This window comes from Panicum hallii, chromosome 6 (assembly GCF_002211085.1).
Source record: "Panicum hallii strain FIL2 chromosome 6, PHallii_v3.1, whole genome shotgun sequence".
NCBI lineage: Eukaryota > Viridiplantae > Streptophyta > Magnoliopsida > Poales > Poaceae > Panicum > Panicum hallii.
In genome coordinates this window covers 42,723,528-42,742,708 of record NC_038047.1, presented here as the reverse complement: position 1 = coordinate 42,742,708, position 19,181 = coordinate 42,723,528, and the positions used below count along the sequence as shown (strand labels likewise).

Here is a 19,181-nt window from a genome sequence, read left to right as displayed (position 1 = left end):
TTTATGGCATATTAAATTAAGAATATCAAAATGCGGTTTTTTTAAAAAAATACCATAATGCAGGTCTGTTCTGCAATAAAACTGACTAGAAAACTGGCGGCTATTCCCATGGAATCGAAGCTTTTCTCACCAATTTCTTTCGCGTCAACTAAACACAAGCTTCTCTCTTTTTGAGAAAGATTTGCGGTTTCTCTTTGCATGTATCAGATCACATTCACAGGCTCACATCTGACTGAGCCCAAACATGGCGACGAGCTGATCGAGTACCAGTACACGCACCTCCATCGACGGCAAGTGTTGAACAGAATGGAGACTCCCTGACGTATTGACCTCACCCATGGCACCTCGGCTCGTCAGGCGTTCATCCGCGCCAGGCCCCAACATTGCGTTCGTACGATCGCCGGATCAGATCGATTAGACGACCCCCAGCTTACGCCGTCGGTGGAGATTCTTGCGGCCGCCCGCCGGCTTCTGCCATCATGAGCGGTGCCGCGGCTCATCGTCACCGGAGCTCAGCGCAGCGCACCGTCGACGCGACCCACCTGAGTACCTGACATGCAAGCTGCGGAGTGCCACAGGAAGAAGAAAGGTTCGTCCGCGTTAATCTTAGCCGCACGTCTCCGATCTAACGGCTAAAAGAGAACCCAGGGGTGGACGGTAATTCATTTACCGTCCATCCTGGACCGTGTTTGGAATACCGTCCACCCCTGGATCGGACCGCCTCTGGCCAGCGCTCACTTGGCTGACCGTCGACGGCAACCACGGTGCCCGGACCTCCACCGCGACCTCCCAAAGCCCTCCGCGAACGTTCTGCTGCATTCAGCGCCCGTGTGCTCGCTCGTCGGCATGCTAGCTGCCCGGTGCCCGGCAACCACGAGGCCGGTTCAGTTGCGTCCCTCCCCGCGGATGCCAAGAAGCATCGTCTCCGCCTCTCCGGGAAGACAACGCAGGCCCCATGGTTCACCGCGCGAGCTCGATCTGATACCTGACGCCAAGCCCGCATCGCGACCCTCTACGGCGGCGCCGGCACGAACACGACCGCGGTCTCCAAGGACGTCGTCGCCGCCCATTGCGCCTTGGCGCGGAGCTGGTCCGCCGCCGCTTCAACATTCTCACTGGTCAGCTGGCCGCCGGCGTCAGGGTCGGCTGGCACGAAGGGCAGCCGCTAGGCCGACCAAGACAGGCGCAGGGCCGTGCCGCAGCGACGTGTTTCATGCAGGTCGCCCAGGAGAAGGCTGCCTAGATAGCATCTCCGCTCTGCAAGATCCGATTGTAATTTAAGAACCTAACTAAGTCACCTGCATCTGTGAATGCATGTGTTGATGACAAGTTGCAAGCGATTTTTAGTGTGCACGAGAACTTGCTCTGACATCCCAAACTCTGCAATTGCGTTCACAAAATTTTTCTCAAATGAACGAAACAAACGTCACTGAGAATCAAGCAACTTTTCGGAAAAAAAAAAGCGACTCAAGCAACTAGTCTATGTCTGTCTCGTAACTTTTTTTTCGATGCCCCAACTTTTGCCTATTTTTTTTTAAAACCCAAACAGTATATGCAACGATAGAGAGAAACTGAGCCACACCATACCTTGCTGCAGTTCAGAAAATGCTCTCATCTTACGGACCGTTGGTGAAGGCAATCAGAAAGTTCTTGCCCCTAAGCAAGTGCTTGATTCAGTAATTCAGTTATACGGAAACAAGAAGAAACTTATGGTGTGACACTGCCTTGAGCACATCACGAACTCACGGCACCACGGGTTTCAGTACCAAACGACTTTGACAGTAGAAATACAGATGGATGTCTGCAAATAGTGCAGAATTACAATACAACAATGTAAGTACGTCCAACAGGTTTGAAAGATCAGACAGCACATGGAGTCAAGACTATATAGCTTAGTGTTTCATAGTTGCATAGCAAAAGTTAAAAACATCTTTGAAGCTTCAAGCATAACCCAGTTAAAACATCTTTGAAGCTTCAAGCATGACCCATCTTTGAAGCGTCAAAGACAAAGAGAGCAGAGAACCCAAAATAAAATCATGCTACTACTTATGCATAATCTCAGTATCTTTGCACCAGATCTGTCTGACAATATCCTTCACCTTGCCACACAAAATCAGAATCATCTGGAAGGAAAATAGTCCAAACAGCCAGGATTACAGAATCCGGTTTTAAAGTTCCAATATGCTTCACAATCTATGAGACACCAGCCACCCCGAATACCATACTGAGTTATGCTTGAATGCCTAAATATATACATGGAGATCTGTTGCATGATTCATGCCCCAACCCTCTCTCGCAGGTCAGCAATAATCGATGGGAATTTCTGACCCAGGTGCAGAAAACCGTCAGTTAAGACAGCCTTCTTGAAATTTTTCTCAGCTGCAAAGAAGTCAATGCACTTGTTCTTCAACTCCGAGCAGCTGTACATCTCAGCATGAAGGACCGAAACAGGCGATCAGAGAGGGGGGGAGTGAATGGAAGCCTTTAAAAATTCTCTCCAATCCGAGAGAACAAGGCCTATGTCCCGATTGCCACCCTACCCCACACCGCTAGGATGATACACAGGTGACAAGCCACCCTAGGAACGGTTCAGAAGAGCTCGACACAAAGCGGAAGCAAATATTAACCAACGCCGAAAGTTTGACACAAAACGGAAGCCAACACAAAGCAATCTACTCGAGCCAAGCTACCAACAAAACTTCACTTAACCAAGCACTAACTGGTTTGAAAAATATCTTGGTGCTGAAATGTACAACCAAAAACTCTCTACCGAGCAAGTGACAAAGCAAGAAAAGCACGCAAGGATTAAACTAATGAGAGGCAGCAAGGATTAAACAAGGATGACAAACTCTCAAAGAAATAAACCTTGCTACTGCAGTCGGTCAATAAAGACAAATGAGAAGCAATTAAATTGCTCTCAGCCAGCACATGCAGGAACTAGAAGCAAGCAAAACAGCTATTGATTAATCAATGAATACAATCAAAACCGGCATGCAGCAAGTGTCCACAGTTCATGTAAATAAACAAGTGACGAGCTGCTGTCTTGAAACTGAGAAGAAATATACCAAGCTGTTCACCTGCAATGATGCTCACGGGCCACCTGCTGGCTGCCTGCTGCTGTCGGCCTGCCGGCCGCTTGACGTTGCCGGCCTGCTGGCACAGCTTGCATGCCCCGCCTGGGCTGTGCACCAGCGCCGGCCTGCTTGGCCTGCTGGTGGGCTGCACCTCCTCTGCTCTCGGGCCGTGCGTCCTCGCTTGCTGGGCCGCCTCGCCCCGCGGCCTGGTAGCGCTGGACGCTGCGCTCTCGCAGCGCCGCCGGCCGAGAGCGCTCCGCTGGCGCCGCCACCTGCGTGCCCCCGCAGGCGCTGACCGCGAGAGCGCCGCACGCCGTGTGCCTCTGCACGCCGCCGCAGGTCCCTCCCCCGCGCCGCGTCTGCGTGCTGATGCCCGATCTGCTCACGAAGACAAAGAGCAAAGAACGAGCAGGAGCAAGAACAGAAGCAAACAAAGAACGAGCATAAGAACTTCCGAAACTTGAATTTCAAATTACTCTTTCAAAGCACAGCGGATTGAGACGAGATTTGAACTGCAGCCTCACTAGATCGTGTGAAATTCACTCCAACCGAAAACACTCAAGAAAATCAAGCCTTTAACTCCAATTTTATAAAATCCCGAGAACCCTAGAAAAAGAGGAACTTTGGGAGAACAAGAAATTCGAGGTGCTCGGTGCGGGATTTGATGGGATCATCCTAGACTTGCTCATACATGTCCTAGCACCGAAATCCCTCAAGAAATCCGACCCAAAATGCAGCCAAATACGATGAACGAAAATTCACCCGAAATTCACCCGAAAATGCATAAAAGGGAAAACGCTCGGGATGCACAAAAGATGCACGAGATTGATGTTTGATTACTTCATGAGGTCCGATTACAAACCACTCCTGGCCTGATCAAAGTATGGATGGCAAAAAGCTCGAACAAATAGCCACTTCTCTTTTCCTCCCTCAAATCCTAACGAATCTCTCTCACAGACAAAGGAGAGAACCTTTTAAAGAGATAGTTTCTCCAAACCAGCCCACTTTCTATATATCTTTCTCTCTGAACCCTGACAAATCTCTCTCATAAACAAACAAACAAATAAGAGAATTTCCCAAAAAGATAGCTTCTCCAAACTAGGCGCACGTCAAAAGATCAAAACGGTTTTACACGAAGCACACAATCCAAATACCTCTTAGGATAAAATCATCCAATATTTTATCGGGACACGGACGGATACGCCGCCTTCACGACTCTGCTTCGCCTCGACGCAAGCTACATGATGGCGCCACGTGCCCTCCATCTCCACCATCTGGCCGCACCGGAGCGCCTCCGGTTTTGAGGCCAAACCGATCAAACCCTCTTGCACGCCCCGCAAGGCGTGACTCAGCCCCGATTTCGAGGTCAAACCGGTCAAACCCTCGATGTCGACGTGTGTCCGACCTCCCGCTAAGTGCCACGACGTCTTCAAGATCTTTCGCTCCCGCAGCACGGGCAACGAACTTGCCATCGCCTTCTTCCCTGACTTGGTCGACACCGTCTTCATCACATCCATATACTCTTGCTTTTCCGTGCACTACGTGGACCGCCCATAATCCCATCCGAACTCCTCCGATTTCTCAGTCCAAGCTTATTCATGTTCATTTTTCACTGCCCTGATCCATCGGTGCGAACCGTCCTGGTCCATCGGTACGAACCTTTTTGACGTTCACCATATACCGTCGACCGCCACGTCGCATCCTACGCATGCACATCACGACATACATCAAATTCACATCACGTTATCAATCACTCGTTATCCAAGATGACCACTGTTGATCTCACAGCACAAGCTAAGGTAGCAGCAACGGTATCGACAGACACCTTGTCCCACAGTCTCTGTGCACACAGGAGCTTCAGCCGGTCCAAGGCACACCGGTCAGCCGCGGCTAGTAGATGCTGCATCGTCTCGAAGGGAGAGGTCCCGAGTTCGTCATCTCCGGGCAACGTGTCAGTGTACATGAACCGAAGCATGACTCTGAAAACTGCAGGGGCAATGTCATGTAGGGTGATGGCTGGTCATGTAGGGTGATGGCTGGCATTGTAGCCTCAGCCATGGATCCGAGGAGCCCGACATGGAAGACTGGTGAACGTGCAGCAAGCACCGCACGATGTGCGTGGAATGTCTCGCCATCAACGTTGAAAGACACATCCGTCCCATTCAATAGTCTCCCAAGATGTTCTCCAAGGTCTGAAGGCGGCACGGAAATAGAGTTCCCACTTACCACCATGATGGCGCATACAAACGTGATGTATCCCTCTGTTACATGATAATCCTCTATTTCAGTTTGGGAACAGAACCGATGCCAACCCTGTTCGTCTAGTTCGTCTTCCTCTTCATTGAATACATAAGCTAGAGTCCTTTTTGCTGAGGTGGAATTCTGTCTGCCGTTTCCTTTCAACCAGGCCCCGAAGATGGCCTCAACACTTGAGGATTTGTTAAGAAGCTCAAGGAATAAAGAGACATGTTGGCCCATGTCTCTCTCCCTGACCCCAGAAGAGTAGCAGTTCATTCTCCACATGTGCCCACCGGCATAGATGGTTTCAGAGTGGACCGCATCGCCAATATCAAGGTGCTTGCTGTGCTGATAGCCCACTTTGAACTCAACTAAGGTGGAACCCAACATAGTGGCCTGCACCTCTAGCCCCATCAGATGGCTCCTCTTGCTAACTGAATAATCTGCAAGTAATTTAGCATTCGGTAATAGCAAATGCCATTTGCCCAAACTTGTTGACGCTAACGAATAGCAAATAGATATTACTGATTGTGTGAAATGAGCATTAGAATATTTAGTATTTACCAATATTTTAAATAGCCCGCTATAGCTTCACTATTAGCCTTTTAGGAGATCTACTGCTACGCTATGCAATATTTATCCGTTACGTCCGCTAAAGAGGTTTTACGAGTGCTAAAGTGGCTTTTGCGAGATTTAGCAGCGCTAACTATCGAGTTGTCAGTAGATTTTAGTGGTGTCGTTCGCTCAACGACGCAATTAAAAGAACCGATACAACTAAATCAACGTAGTGTAGACCCTAAACAACGTAGCATGGGCACCTGTCGGAGGAATTCTCCAGCCGGGTGGCGGAAAGCACCCGCCTAATCCTAGTTAAGGATGGGTTTGGAGGAGATTTAGGAGCGCTCGATCGATATGCGGATGAACGCAGGAAGGACGCGAGGATTTAGAGTGGTTCGGGCCGCCGGAGCGTAATACCCTACGTCCACTTTGGTGTTGTATTGACTGTGTAAGCCTGAATGGAGAGCAGCGTGAGCTTGTGTGTGTAAAACTTGTCCTCTAACGAGTACACACTCCCTTTTATAGTTCAAGAGAGGTGCTTACACTATGCGGGACCCCGACAAGTGGGCCCGGCCAACAGGGACCTACTCTATGTGATATGGAGATCTCCTTCTCCAGCCCCTTGTCGCAGCCCTCACGGTTGAGAAGACAACGTGCGTATCCACAACCCGGATACGGTCGTGTGCTGTCCTGCAGGCACAGTGACCGCTGTCAGTGTTACCCAACAGTGGTGCTGTGCTGCCACTGTTGGGTGCGACTCTGACAGGCGTGGGGGCAGTACTGACCCGCCGCACCGTTGCCTCCGCGCGCACTGTGGTAGCGCACGCCTCGGCTCTCTTGTTACAGCCCATCATTACGCCACGCGCGGCGCTGTGACGGGACTGCACGCCGCTGGCGCACAGTACACGATGACACGACGCGCCGCCTTGGAAACAGGCGGGGTTACCGTGGTGTCAGCCTACCTACCCCGTGTGTCAGTGGCAGGCCATGCTTTTTGACTTGGGGGCGCTCGGCCCAGCTACCGCATTAAATGCTGGTAGGTGGGCTGGAGACCCGCGAAGGGCCTCCTACCACACGCACGTGGCAGGGCCAGCTCCGCTCCCTCCGCAGGGGCGGCACGTGGCGGCACCGGATGAAGCGTCCCCCCATCAGGGAAGACTTAAAAGTGTTGCTTTATCAGTCCCAGGAGGCTGATAACACTTTTATTACATCAGATGGTACATCACCGTACAACTCTACGCGGTAATGGGCAGTGAAGCGCCACTATCGCGAGGATTACAGCCAAAACCCACACAACTACACTAGCTACGAACAAAGGATCATCAGAGTCTTGCGCCATACGGAATCCAACGGTGGCCTCAACCACAGGCAAGACTGGGTGCAGGACGAAACCCTACTCGTTGTCTTCGGGGACGTAGTCTGGGTCTTCCGCTGTAAAAATAGTAATGGGGTGAGTACAAACGTACTCAGCAAGTCCAATCACACCCACGGAGGGGGTATAACAGAAATTAATGCAAAGGACGATCCAAGGGTACGGTTAGGGTTTGTTTGCGGAAAACTCGGTTATATGCAAGGGTTCCTTTTGAAAACATTTTCAAAACAAGTTTTCCAATACCAAGGAGCACACGATGTTGATCCACACAGGATCCAAGTTTTAAACTGCTACCGGACTCCCCGTCCGCCGTAGCACACGGCACAACTGCCGGACACTTTCCAAACAACTCACACCAGCCCATCCATTCCCAGAGAAACACTAGTTATGTGACCACACCATAACCTGCCCAATACCGTGGGCACGGCTATTCGAATAGATTTTTAACTCTGCAGAGGTGTGCAACTTTACCCACAGGTGGGGTACCACAGCACGGACACCTTAGTGCCGGTGCAGATCCCAACAAAGCCATTACCCACCTTAGCTAGGCCTGACTAGCCACCACAGGATCCATCAAGGGGTCATTCAACCTACCACCGAGGTTTAACCAGGGCATAAGTCACACAGAGCTTATCCCTTCTCCTTGATCACCCGTTGCTCTCAGCTCTCCTGATGACTATCAGGCTAACTAGTGGGATTTATGCTAAGCCGTTGCCCATACAACGGTCAAGTGGTTTGCACGACAGGAAGCTAGGTGAGATGTCACACCAACTCGGTCCTTAGGGGTGACAAGATGGATATCTCCCTTCCACGCTCAACCACACAGGTACGAGCACACCAACGGCAATTCACACAGAAATGCCATCCATCCCGTCTAACTCGTCTTTCAAAACCACATTGTATCCCTTCCCACACACACACATTTTCTTTATAAAATCAGGTGGTCAAGGTAGGGTTATCTCAAACAAGGGTGGCTATCCTACCATGTTTTCAGCACGCAAAACCATGCAATTTTATAAAACAGGCCACTGGGTTGTGTTCATAAAAACTAGGACAGAAACATGCATCAAAGGGCGGAGTTGAACTTGCCATCGTCAAACCCTTGCGGGAGGTCCTGATCGAAGTACTGTCCCTCGGGTCCGGGGTCGCAAAACTGGTCCTCGGGTGCTTGGTCGCAGTCGGGAACTCCTTCGTTCACTCCGTGTCCTACGACGCAAACAGACAGACATACCATCAAGCGAAAGAACTAAAAGCTTTCATCGTTAAGCTTGAATCGGAAATAATTTAGTTACGGAGTTTGGGGTGGTATCTCTGGGTGGTTTCTTAATGGCATGGCTAAAACTATACTAGAAAGGGTGTGGTAAAGTTTCGGGTCGATCGGAGGTCGTTTCGCACATAAAATGACGAGCTAAAAAGGATTCGGGTGGTTAAACAGGGCTCCAGGGATTTATTCGTAAATATCTGGAGGGGACAAGGGCCTATTTGCAATTTCTAGAAATACGCAGGACACGTTAAAGGATGTCGAGTGTAATTAGATTTACGTGGTGGAGGGACTTGGTTTGAAATAATAAAAAGAGTGAGGTTTCCTTAGCAAAAGAAGTAACTAAAGGGGGAAAGGGGTCCTCTTGGGAAATACAGGAAGAGAGGGGGGGGCTATGGGCAAAACGCCCTTCTCCTTCCTCTCCCCCGTGCAAAACAGAGGAGGGGGAGACAGGGCGCCGGCGGCGGCCCGATCCGGCCGGCCAGGGCACGGCGGCGGCCCGGGAGTGGGGAAAAAGGGAGAGGGGCGCGTGGGGATCCCATCCCCGGCCTCACCTCGGGCCGGGATGGCGTGTGCAGGCGGGACGACGAAGGCCGGCGGCGGCGGACGCAGGGGCTCGGCGCGGCAGCGTTGAGGGCTAGGAGGGGGAAGGCCAGGTGTGCGGCGGCGGTGGTGGGGAGATGGGGGTGCCCCTCGGCCCCTTTTATAGGCGGCCGAGGCAGTGAGCAACGGTGGCCGGTGAGGGGGAGCCGGCGAGCGGTGCGGGGCGCCGTAATGGCGTTCGTCCGCTTGCTCTTGTCGTGGCGCGGCGTGCAGGTGCCGAGGGCACGTGGGGGGGGGGCGCTGTGCGAGCACAGGGCGGGCGCGCGCGCGGGGAAGGGCGCGGCAGCGGCGGGCGGCGCTGCTTGACGACGGGCGGCGCGGCCGCGTTCCGGGGCGGGCGCGCGCGTGCGCGAACAGCGCGGTACGGCGCGGGCCAGGGCGAGGACACGGGCGACGGGCGGCGCGGCGCGGCGCTCGGCCACGCGCCGCGCGTGCGCGCGCGTCGTGACACGGCCGGCAGGGGCCTGCGCGCGGCGCGGCAGGGGTGCGCGGCGCGCACGGGCACGCGCGCGTGCGTGACGCAGGGGGGGCTGGCGCGTGCGTGCGCGAGGGAGGAGGGCTGGCGCGCACGCAAGGGCAGGGGTGGCGCTCGGGAGCAGAGGAGCAGGGGAGAGGGGAAGGAAAAAGAAAAGGAGGAGGGAAAGGAGAGAAGAAAGAAAGGGAAGAGAGAAAAAAGAAAAGGAAAGAAAAGGAAGGAAATGGGAGAGAGAAAGAAAAGGAGAAAGAGAGAGAGAGAGGGGGGGGGGGGCGTGTCGGCGCCGGTCGCGGCGGTGACCGCGGCCGGTCGGCCACGCGCGCGCGGGGTTCGCGCGCTGCACGAGGAGCGCCGGCGCTAATCGCGGCGGCCGGTCGCGCGTGAGCGGCAAGTCAGCGAGCGATGCGGAACGGGACAGCGTTTAGGGTTTTGACATCGAGCCGTTTTCACGAATCACTTTTGCGCATGATTTAATTAAGTGAATTTTTCAGGGTGTCACAAACCTACCCCACTTAAATGAATCTCGTCCTCGAGATTCGGCTGGCTCCTAAATAGATGGGGAAACTCCTTCTTTAGCGCCTCTTCGCGTTCCCATGTTGCTTCTTCTACTCCGTGTCTGCTCCATTGAACTCTACATATCCGTACTTCGGAGTTTCTTGTCCTCCTAGTGACAGTGTCCAGAATTTTGACCGGTACTTCCTGGTATCGCAGATCCGGTTGCAGGTCTATTGTTTCTACCGGCACGTGTTCTCCCTCGGGTACTCTCAAACATCTCCTTAATTGCGAGACGTGAAACACTGGATGTTGAAAGGACCTCAAGATGCCTAGAGGGGGGGTGAATAGGCTAATCTGAAACTTAAAACACTTTGAACACGGTTAGCAACACAGGTATCCGGATATTCCGGATATATGTCCGGATACTCCGGATATAGAGTCCGGAGTTTCCGGATATATTGTCCGGACAATCCGGGTATGAAAAACGTGCTACTAATCACTGTTGTAGATGCTGTAAATTGAATCAGGTAAATTTAGAGGGACTAGGGATACCTCTGGAGTATTTCTCACCAGTTTTCTTTCTCGTGAGACTTGTACAAAAGTAGATCGGCCTCAAACCCTAAAAGGTTAGTCTCACAAGCAAATAATCACAAGTATAAGGTAGAAGTACGAGATTGACACAGAATTTGTTTCCCGAAGTTCACTCCCAAAGGAGCTACGTCTCCGTTGAGGAAGAATTCAAGAGACGGTGCTCAAGAACTCCTAATCTCCTCTCCTAAAGGTGAGACCAACGCTCAAACCCTAGGGACACTTACTATGAGATCCTCGGAGAGGAAGGAAGGTTACAAACCAGCTGTGATGCTCACAAATCAATCACGCAATCACAAGCGATGCCTAGCCGTCTAGGAGCACGAAGCTCCAAGAGTAATAAACTAGAAACCACGAGCTAGACTTGGATTGATGTGCTCAAGAGATGAAATCAAAGCTTACTTGCACAATCTTAGCTCTTGCAACAATCTCACTTCAAACCCCAACGGAAATCACTCAAGAATGAAGCAAATGGGGAGTGAGAGGGCTCTCTTTAGGCTTTCTGAAAGTCTGGTCGTCAAAATGAGCAAGAGAGAGAGAGTGAGAAGGGGTATGGAGGTATTTATACCCCCTCTCCCAGAAACTAGCCGTTGGGAGAGCGGTACCCGGAAACTCCGGGTATATGTCTGGATACTCCGGACATAAGGGTCCGGAGACTCCGGACCAAACTTGTTTTGCAGACCGGTAACAGTAACCCGGACACTCCGGGTATACGTCCGGATACTCCGGCCCTTCTGTCCGGACATTCCGGACTAGTACCCGGACACTCCGGGTTTGTCACAGAATTTCACATTTAAGTCCCTTTTTGAGTGTTGAGATGGTTTCTTATGATTTTTGTGGGTTCTCTTGAGCACAACTACCATGTCTACACTAGTGGATCACAGTTCCCCTTGATAGTACGGCGTTTCCTATACTCAATTTTCAATCATAAAATCTAATCTTTAAAAACTCTTGAGGACGCCGCTTTTCATATCCTTTTTGAGGGCTCACGCTTCTCTAAAGCTTTGCTCAATCACCATTAGCACCTGCACACATGCTTAATGACACGATTAAATATACATGTGCTTTGTCATATATCACCAAAACCCACTTAGGGGCCTAGATATCTTTCAATCTCCCCCTTTTTGGTGATTGATGACAACTCACATGTATCTCATTTGATAACCATAAAAATGTAATCTTAAGCATGTAAAGAGCTCCCCTTAATGTATGCCATGAATTTGAGTTTCAAATTTACTTCTCTAAAGTCAAGATTGGCATATATAGAAAAAGATATGGAAGCTCTTTATACATTCTACAGTGGGGTGAGCATGTGTGTGCTGAAGAGTGTGTGATGCAAAAGACATGTCATATAATCAAGAATCACTAGTCTTTGATCAAGGCAATCCGGAGACTCCGGGTTTCAATCCGGAGACTCCGGACCATGTGTCCGGAGTATCCGGAATAATATCCGGAATATCCGGACCATCAGGTCAGAACTCAGAAACAATAAACTTGCATCATAATCAAATTAAGATCACACTATCAGCTCATCCTTAAAAACAAACTGCAAACTAGTAAATCACAGAGTGGCACACATTACAAAGTTCCTCACACCACATGGTCCTTACATGAATAATTGTTCAAAAGAAACGCATAAAGTTGATACATAGCCCAAATGAGTACATAAATGACATTTTCACTCCCCCTTTGTCATCAAGTGCCAAAAAGGAAATGAAAAATGGCAAGAAAGTCTTCTACTCATCATCATCTTGGGCATCCTCATCGGAGGTATCCTCATCTTCATCCGAATCGGGGATCTCGCGGTAGTTTGGAGGTGCTTCTTCCTCGGTCTCTTCCTCTTCATCAAAAATCTCTTGGCCACGAGGAGGAGAGCGACGGGATCGTGTAGGGGCACGGGTACGCTGACGTGGGCGAGGAAGAGGAGCATGAGCAGCAACAGTGGCGGCCTCATCCGCAGCATCCCATTCGGCAAATGGGTCATCAAACTCGGGCAACTCATGATATGGATCCGCCGGGAGCCCCAAGTGACTCTTAATCTCAATAATGTCACGGCGGTTTTCATTAATCTCGTGAGTTGCAGTCTTGCACATGCAGAATATGCTCTTAAGAGCTCTCTTGATGAATGAATCATGATGACCACGACGAGAGGAAGATGGACCCGCATAAGATGGAGCTGGATCAAACCTTGGGTTCCTTGTTGCACCGGCATGAAGAGGAGGGGCATGTGGTGCATCACCGGATCGAGGACGAAGATGTAGGGCAGCGTGTTTGCAATCCTTGGGAAAGGTGACCTTGGTGACCCTCTCAATCATATACATAATGTAAGGAGCAGATGGTAGAAACTTTTGGGGATCATTCATCGTCCTCCTTAACTCATTCCAAATGAAATCCATAATAGAGAAACGTCGCCCACCGGGCATGACACGGGCAAGGAGGTTGCAAGCAAAGTACCTAAGAGCAGTGGCATCACCATCCTTAGCATCAATGGTGGCACGAAAGAATTGATTCATGGTGTAGTAGAATGGTTGAAGAGTGCTTGCATTGCCGGCTTCCGCTAGAATAGGATTGTAGAAAAGAGCCGGTAATTGACTTGGCTTTAACTGATGTTCCACATGAATGGGATCCCTCTTCTCATCCTCTGAGCCAAGTCCAAGGAGTCTAGAGAATGTCATGTAATCGACTCCATACTTCACTCCCTCAGTAGTCCAAAAGAAGGCAACTTGCCTTGCATCATAATATAGAGAGGAGTGAAACTGAGCAAGAATCTCCTCATTCCAATCATACCGAAAACCCATGATGTCATAAAGACCGAATTCCTTGCACTTGGCAATAGCTTGATTAAAGAATGGATCATTCATCCTCTCAAAATAATCCCAATCAACATACTTGCAAGGAACAATGGGAGCTTTGCCCTTGCGCATGACAACGGAGGAGTAGAAATCTTGATGCAGCTGACACCAAAATCTCCTTTCCAAGTTTTCAGCCTTCTCATACTTGTAAACATCCTCCTTGCGTGCATCCGTAAGAGCCACAGTCTGCTTGAAATAGTTCCGTCCCATTGAAACAGTGAACTCGGTGAGAATTTGAGGACGGTGAAGCTTTGGGCACCTTGGATATGTACGTTGATCTTGTGGATATTCAACTTGAAGACGTGTAGGGGTGCGAGGGCAGATTTCCCAAGCAATTCCCCGTCTCGATGGATTAGCTCGAGAAGGAGGAGGCGCTGCCATACTCGGCATCATGTAAGGAGCTTGGCGAGGTGGACGGGCTTGTGAGCTGCTCCCTACAGGCTCTTTGCCCGGACGGTGACGAGAACGAAGTTCTCGTGGAGGAGGACTAGGAGGAGAAACTTCCTCCTCTTGGATTTGAGGATCATGACGGCGTTTTTGCCGTCGCTGACCGGAAGAAGCCTGTGCACGCTCACGTCCCATAGCCTGAACATAGGATATACCGATTAGGAGCAATCTAGAGACAATAGGAACGAGACACGGAGGCTAAGACACTAAGAGTCCGGAGAGTCCGGATATATATCCGGATACTCCGGACTGTCCGGAGTATCCGGACTGAATATCCGGAGTCTCCGGGCATCGACATGGAAACCCTACTTTCATGAAATCTAGAAATGTGACCATGGGATTTGAATGAAATTTGGGGCACAAGCTGCTGCACATGATAGAAGATAATGCCCCAAAGGATATCTAGTTTTGACCACTACATTGAGAGATCGAGCGATTTGAAGTTTAAATACCTTAATGAAGAGGAAAACGCGGGAAACTTCAAATCCAAAGTTTTCTCCGGAGATTCCGGACGAGAGAGAGCACTCCCTTCAACGATTCGCAAATCTTACGGGAAAATATGGTGGAAATCGCCCCTTGGGCGAGTGAGAGGCAGGAAGAGGAGGTGAGGCGCGGTGGAGGTGAGAAATAGGAGATAGAACCGTTTTGACCGACCCCCCCGGCGGTATATATAAGAAAGTTTTACCATCCGGAGTATCCGGACGTATGTCCGGAGTATCCGGATATCCGGAGTATCCGGTCCATGATCCGGAGAATCCGGCTCCCCCTAACACTGAGATGGATTCTAATGAGGATAGGATTGAATTTTGATAAGAGAGATCTAGTGATGTGAGAGGCTTACTTAACTTGAGACTAGCCAGCAATCAGCAATGGGAACAATAGTCTCAAGCAAGTAAGAAAAGATTCAAATTATGTTGAAAGTCACACTCCTACCAGTTCTAGTAGATATTTCAAAACAATTTCTCTATATCACTCAAACATGTGCATGATCTCAAACTAAGTTACGAGAATCCAAAATATTTAGCTCACTCCTCAAGGTACAAAACCTTTGCTCATCAAGTGGTTTAGTGAAGATATCGGCTAGTTGTTTATCGGTGCTCACATGACTTAAAACGATATCTCCTTTGGCTTCATGGTCTCTCAAGAAATGGTGCCTTATGTCAATATGTTTGGTTCTTGAGTGGTTAACGGGGTTGTTAGCTAGCTTGATTGCACTCTCGTTGTCACACAAGAGTGGAATCTTGCTAAACTTACAACCAAAGTCTCTCAAGGTGGATTTCATCCAAAGTAATTGTGCACAACAAGCACCTGCAGCAACATATTCGGCTTCGGCAGTGGATAAGGCAACGGAATTTTGTTTCTTGGAACTCCAAGACACAAGGGACCGGCCGAGAAATTGACACGTCCCCGATGTACTCTTCCTATCTACCTTGCAACCGGCATAATCCGAATCGGAGTAGCCAAGTAGATTGAAAGTGGAGCCCTTGGGATACCACAAGCCAAGGTACGGAGTGAAAACTAAATATCTTAGAATTCTCTTAACAGCCATAAGATGACATTCCTTAGGATTAGCTTGAAACCTTGCACACATGCACACACTAAGCATGATATCGGGCCTAGATGCACAAAGGTAAAGAAGAGATCCAATCATGGAGCGATATACCTTTTGATCTACGGCCTTGCCATCCTCATTTAGATCGAGATGTCCATTAGTCGGCATGGGTGTCTTGATAGGCTTGGCATTCTCCATGTCAAACTTTTTCAACATATCCTTGGTATACTTGGTTTGACAAATAAAGGTTCCTTCCTTGAGTTGCTTGATTTGAAAGCCAAGAAAGAATGTCAACTCCCCCATCATGGACATCTCGAATCTCTTTGTCATGATCCTACTAAAATCCTCGCACCAAGATTGATTAGTAGAACCAAATATAATGTCATCGACATATATTTGGCACACAAAAATTTCTTTGTCAACTTTGCGAGTGAAAAGAGTAGGATCGGCTTTGCCTATCTCAAAGCCTTTCCTTAAGAGGAAGTCCTTAAGGCATTCATACCATGCTCTAGGAGCTTGCTTAAGCCCGTAGAGCGCCTTATGAAGCTTGTAGACGTGATTAGGCAGCTGGGGATCTTCAAAGCCCGGTGGTTGCTCAACATATACCAATTCGGAGATTGGTCCATTAAGAAAAGCACTCTTCACATCCATTTGGTATAGCTTGAAATCATGGTGAGTTGCAAAGGCAAGCAAGATTCGAATTGACTCAAGCCTAGCTACGGGTGCATAAGTCTCACCGAAATCCAAACCTTCGATTTGAGTGAAGCCTTGAGCAACCAACCTTGCCTTGTTTCTTGTTACCACGCCATGTTCATCTTGTTTGTTTCGAAAGACCCACTTTGTCCAATGACATTTTGCTTGGGTCTTTCTACCAAGGACCAGACTTCATTCCGTGTGAAGTTGTTCAACTCTTCTTGCATGGCCATCACCCAATCCGGATCATCCAGAGCTTCTTCAACCTTAAGTGGTTCCAAAGAAGAAACAAACGAGTAATGTTCACAAAAGGTTGCTAAACGAGAACGAGTAGTTACCCCTTTATTTATACTTCCAAGAATGTTATCCACGGGATGATCCTTTTGAATAATTTGATGAATTCTTGGATGAGGAACTTGAGCTTCATATTGTATAGGCTCGACTTCTTGTTCAGCCTGAGATTGATCTTGATGTGGAGATGATGGTCGATCTTCTATAACCCGGATACTCCGGCCCTGTGTCCGGATACTCCGGACCGGTGATCCGGAGTCTCCGGATTTGTACCCGGAGTTTCCGGGTTGCGCTGCGGAAGTTGATGTAGATGACCCTTTGATTATCAACACATCATCATCATCTTGATCCTCTTGTTCTTGTGGCTTTATTTCTCCAGTGGCTAGCTTCTTGATCGCCTTGTTTGGTGATTCTTCTATGCCTACAACATCATCAACTTGCTCTTCTTGAGAGCCATTAGATTCATCAAATGTCACGTCACACGCAACTTCAACACAACCGGAGGTTTTGTTGAAGACACGATATCCATGAGCATTTGAGGCATAACCAAGAAGAAAACCTTCATCAACTTTAGATGCAAATTTAGAGTTCTTGGTCTTCTTGTTGAGAATGAAGCACTTACTTCCAAAAACTCTAAAATATGACACATTAGGCTTTTTACCGAGTAGAAGTTCGTAGGCCGTCTTGTTCAAGATCTTGTGAAGATAGAGACGGTTGATAGCGTGACATGCCGTGTTGATTGCTTCCGCCCAAAATTGATCCGAGACCTTGTATTCATCAAGCATTGTTCTTGCGGCTTCAATGAGAGTTCTATTTTTCCTTTCAACAATTCCATTTTGTTGTGGAGTATACGGAACGGAGAACTCATGCCCAATTCCCTCTTCTTCTAAGAATTCTTCAATGTTGGTATTTTTGAATTCGGTGCCATTGTCACTTCTCACTTTCTTGATCTTGGTCTCAAATTCATTTTGAGCTCTTTTTGCAAATTTCTTGAATGTCTCTTGTACTACACTTTTGTCATGCAAAAAGAATACCCAAGTGAAACGAGAATAATCATCAACAATCACAAGTCCATATTTGTTACCGCCAATGCTTATATAAGCCACCGGACCAAAGAGATCCATGTGTAGTAGTTCAAATGGCTTGACGGTGGTGATGATGCTCTTTGACGGATGAGGAACACCAACTTGCTTTCCGGCTTGACAAGCACTACAAATACGATCTTTCTCAAAAGAAACATTTGTTAGTCCTAGAATGTGATCCCCCTTTAGGAGCTTGTTGAGATTTCTCATCCCAACATGAGCTAGTCGGCGATGCCATAGCCAACCCAAGCTAGACTTTGCCACCAAGCATGTGTCAAGTTGAGCCTTTTCTTGTGAAAAATTCACTAGATAAAGCTTTCCCTTGAGTACACCCTTGAAGGCAACGGAGCCATCGCTTCTCCTAATGACGGTCACACCTTCGTTAGTGAATAAACAATTGAAACCCGATGCACAAAGTTGTGATATGGATAACAAATTATACCCAAGAGATTCGACTAATAGAACTTTTGAAAGAGAGAATTTTGAGTTTAGATCGATGTTACCGGTACCAAGCACCTTTCCCTTTTGATTACCGGCAAAAGTAATGTAATGATCATCATTTGATTCTTTCAAACTCTCAAATATGCTTCCTTCTCCGGTCATATGATTTGTGCATCCGCTATCAATCACCCATGTTGATCCACCGGAGAAGTATTCCTACAAAACAAGATTATTCCTTTCTTTTAGGTACCCAACAATACTTGGGTCCTTGAGTGTTAGTCAAAAGCACTTTGGGTACCCACACATGGCTTTTCACCTTAGTGTTCCATGAGCGGTGACCCACAAATCTAGCAACCACTTTACCATGGTGGTTCCTAGTTAAAACATAATCCGCATAAAATGACATTTGAGATAAGGTTTTTGGTGTCTTGGGCATTTGAAATTTGTCTTGCTTCAAAGAGGATGCAACAATTTTGGCACCTTCATCACATGTTGTGCCTCTCTTGACAAACTTAATTTGACTTAACCCTTGCTTCTCACTACTTCTCCTATGGATGGGAGTTGTCATGTTCACTAGGCCTCCTCTTGCCCCCAAGGCGGCCTTCTTGTTATTCTTGACATAAGGAATGGTTTGAGAAGTGCCATCTTCATTCTTTCCTAATCCCTTACCTTTTTCAAAACCATATTTACTTAAGTATCTTGAACCAAACCCCTTGGTATGCTTCTCAAACTCACCTACCCTCGGTGAGGGATTTGTCTTGAGTACTCTCTTGTGAGATATTTCCTCTTCTTGCACCAATTGAGTGAGTCTACTAATCTCTTTCCTCATGGCTTGTACTTCGGCATGGTTAGTCACACACGTTTGAATATCAACATTAAAGCATCGTGCACAACCATTACTAGTTGAAGGGCTAGATGACTTTGATGTCTTACAAGTGTTAGAGGAATTTACTAGGAGAGTGCTAACTTTAACTTCAAGTGCCGTGTTCATGGCTTGCAAGCTTGTTAAGCTTTCTTGAAGTTTATCATTGTCTCTCTTTAATCTAGCATGAGTGTCTTCAACCAAAAGAAGTTCTTTAGTTAAGTCATCCACTTTCCTCTTTTCACTAGTAAATGACTCTTCTACCTCAAGAAGCATGTTATCCTTAGCTTTTAGAGA

At 48.5% G+C, this 19,181-nt stretch overlaps 1 protein-coding gene across 1 annotated transcript; it reads right to left on the bottom strand.

The window, feature by feature from the left end:
- Window positions 1-1,835: 1,835 nt before the first annotated feature.
- LOC112898353 (BTB/POZ and MATH domain-containing protein 1-like) lies at window positions 1,836-5,726 on the bottom strand. Its single transcript, XM_025966686.1, is given in 3 exon segments — window positions 1,836-2,428; window positions 4,861-5,112; window positions 5,115-5,726. Coding segments are annotated over 3 exon segments (1,017 nt in total). The 3' UTR covers window positions 1,836-2,275.
- Between the last annotated feature and the right edge of the window lie 13,455 nt (window positions 5,727-19,181).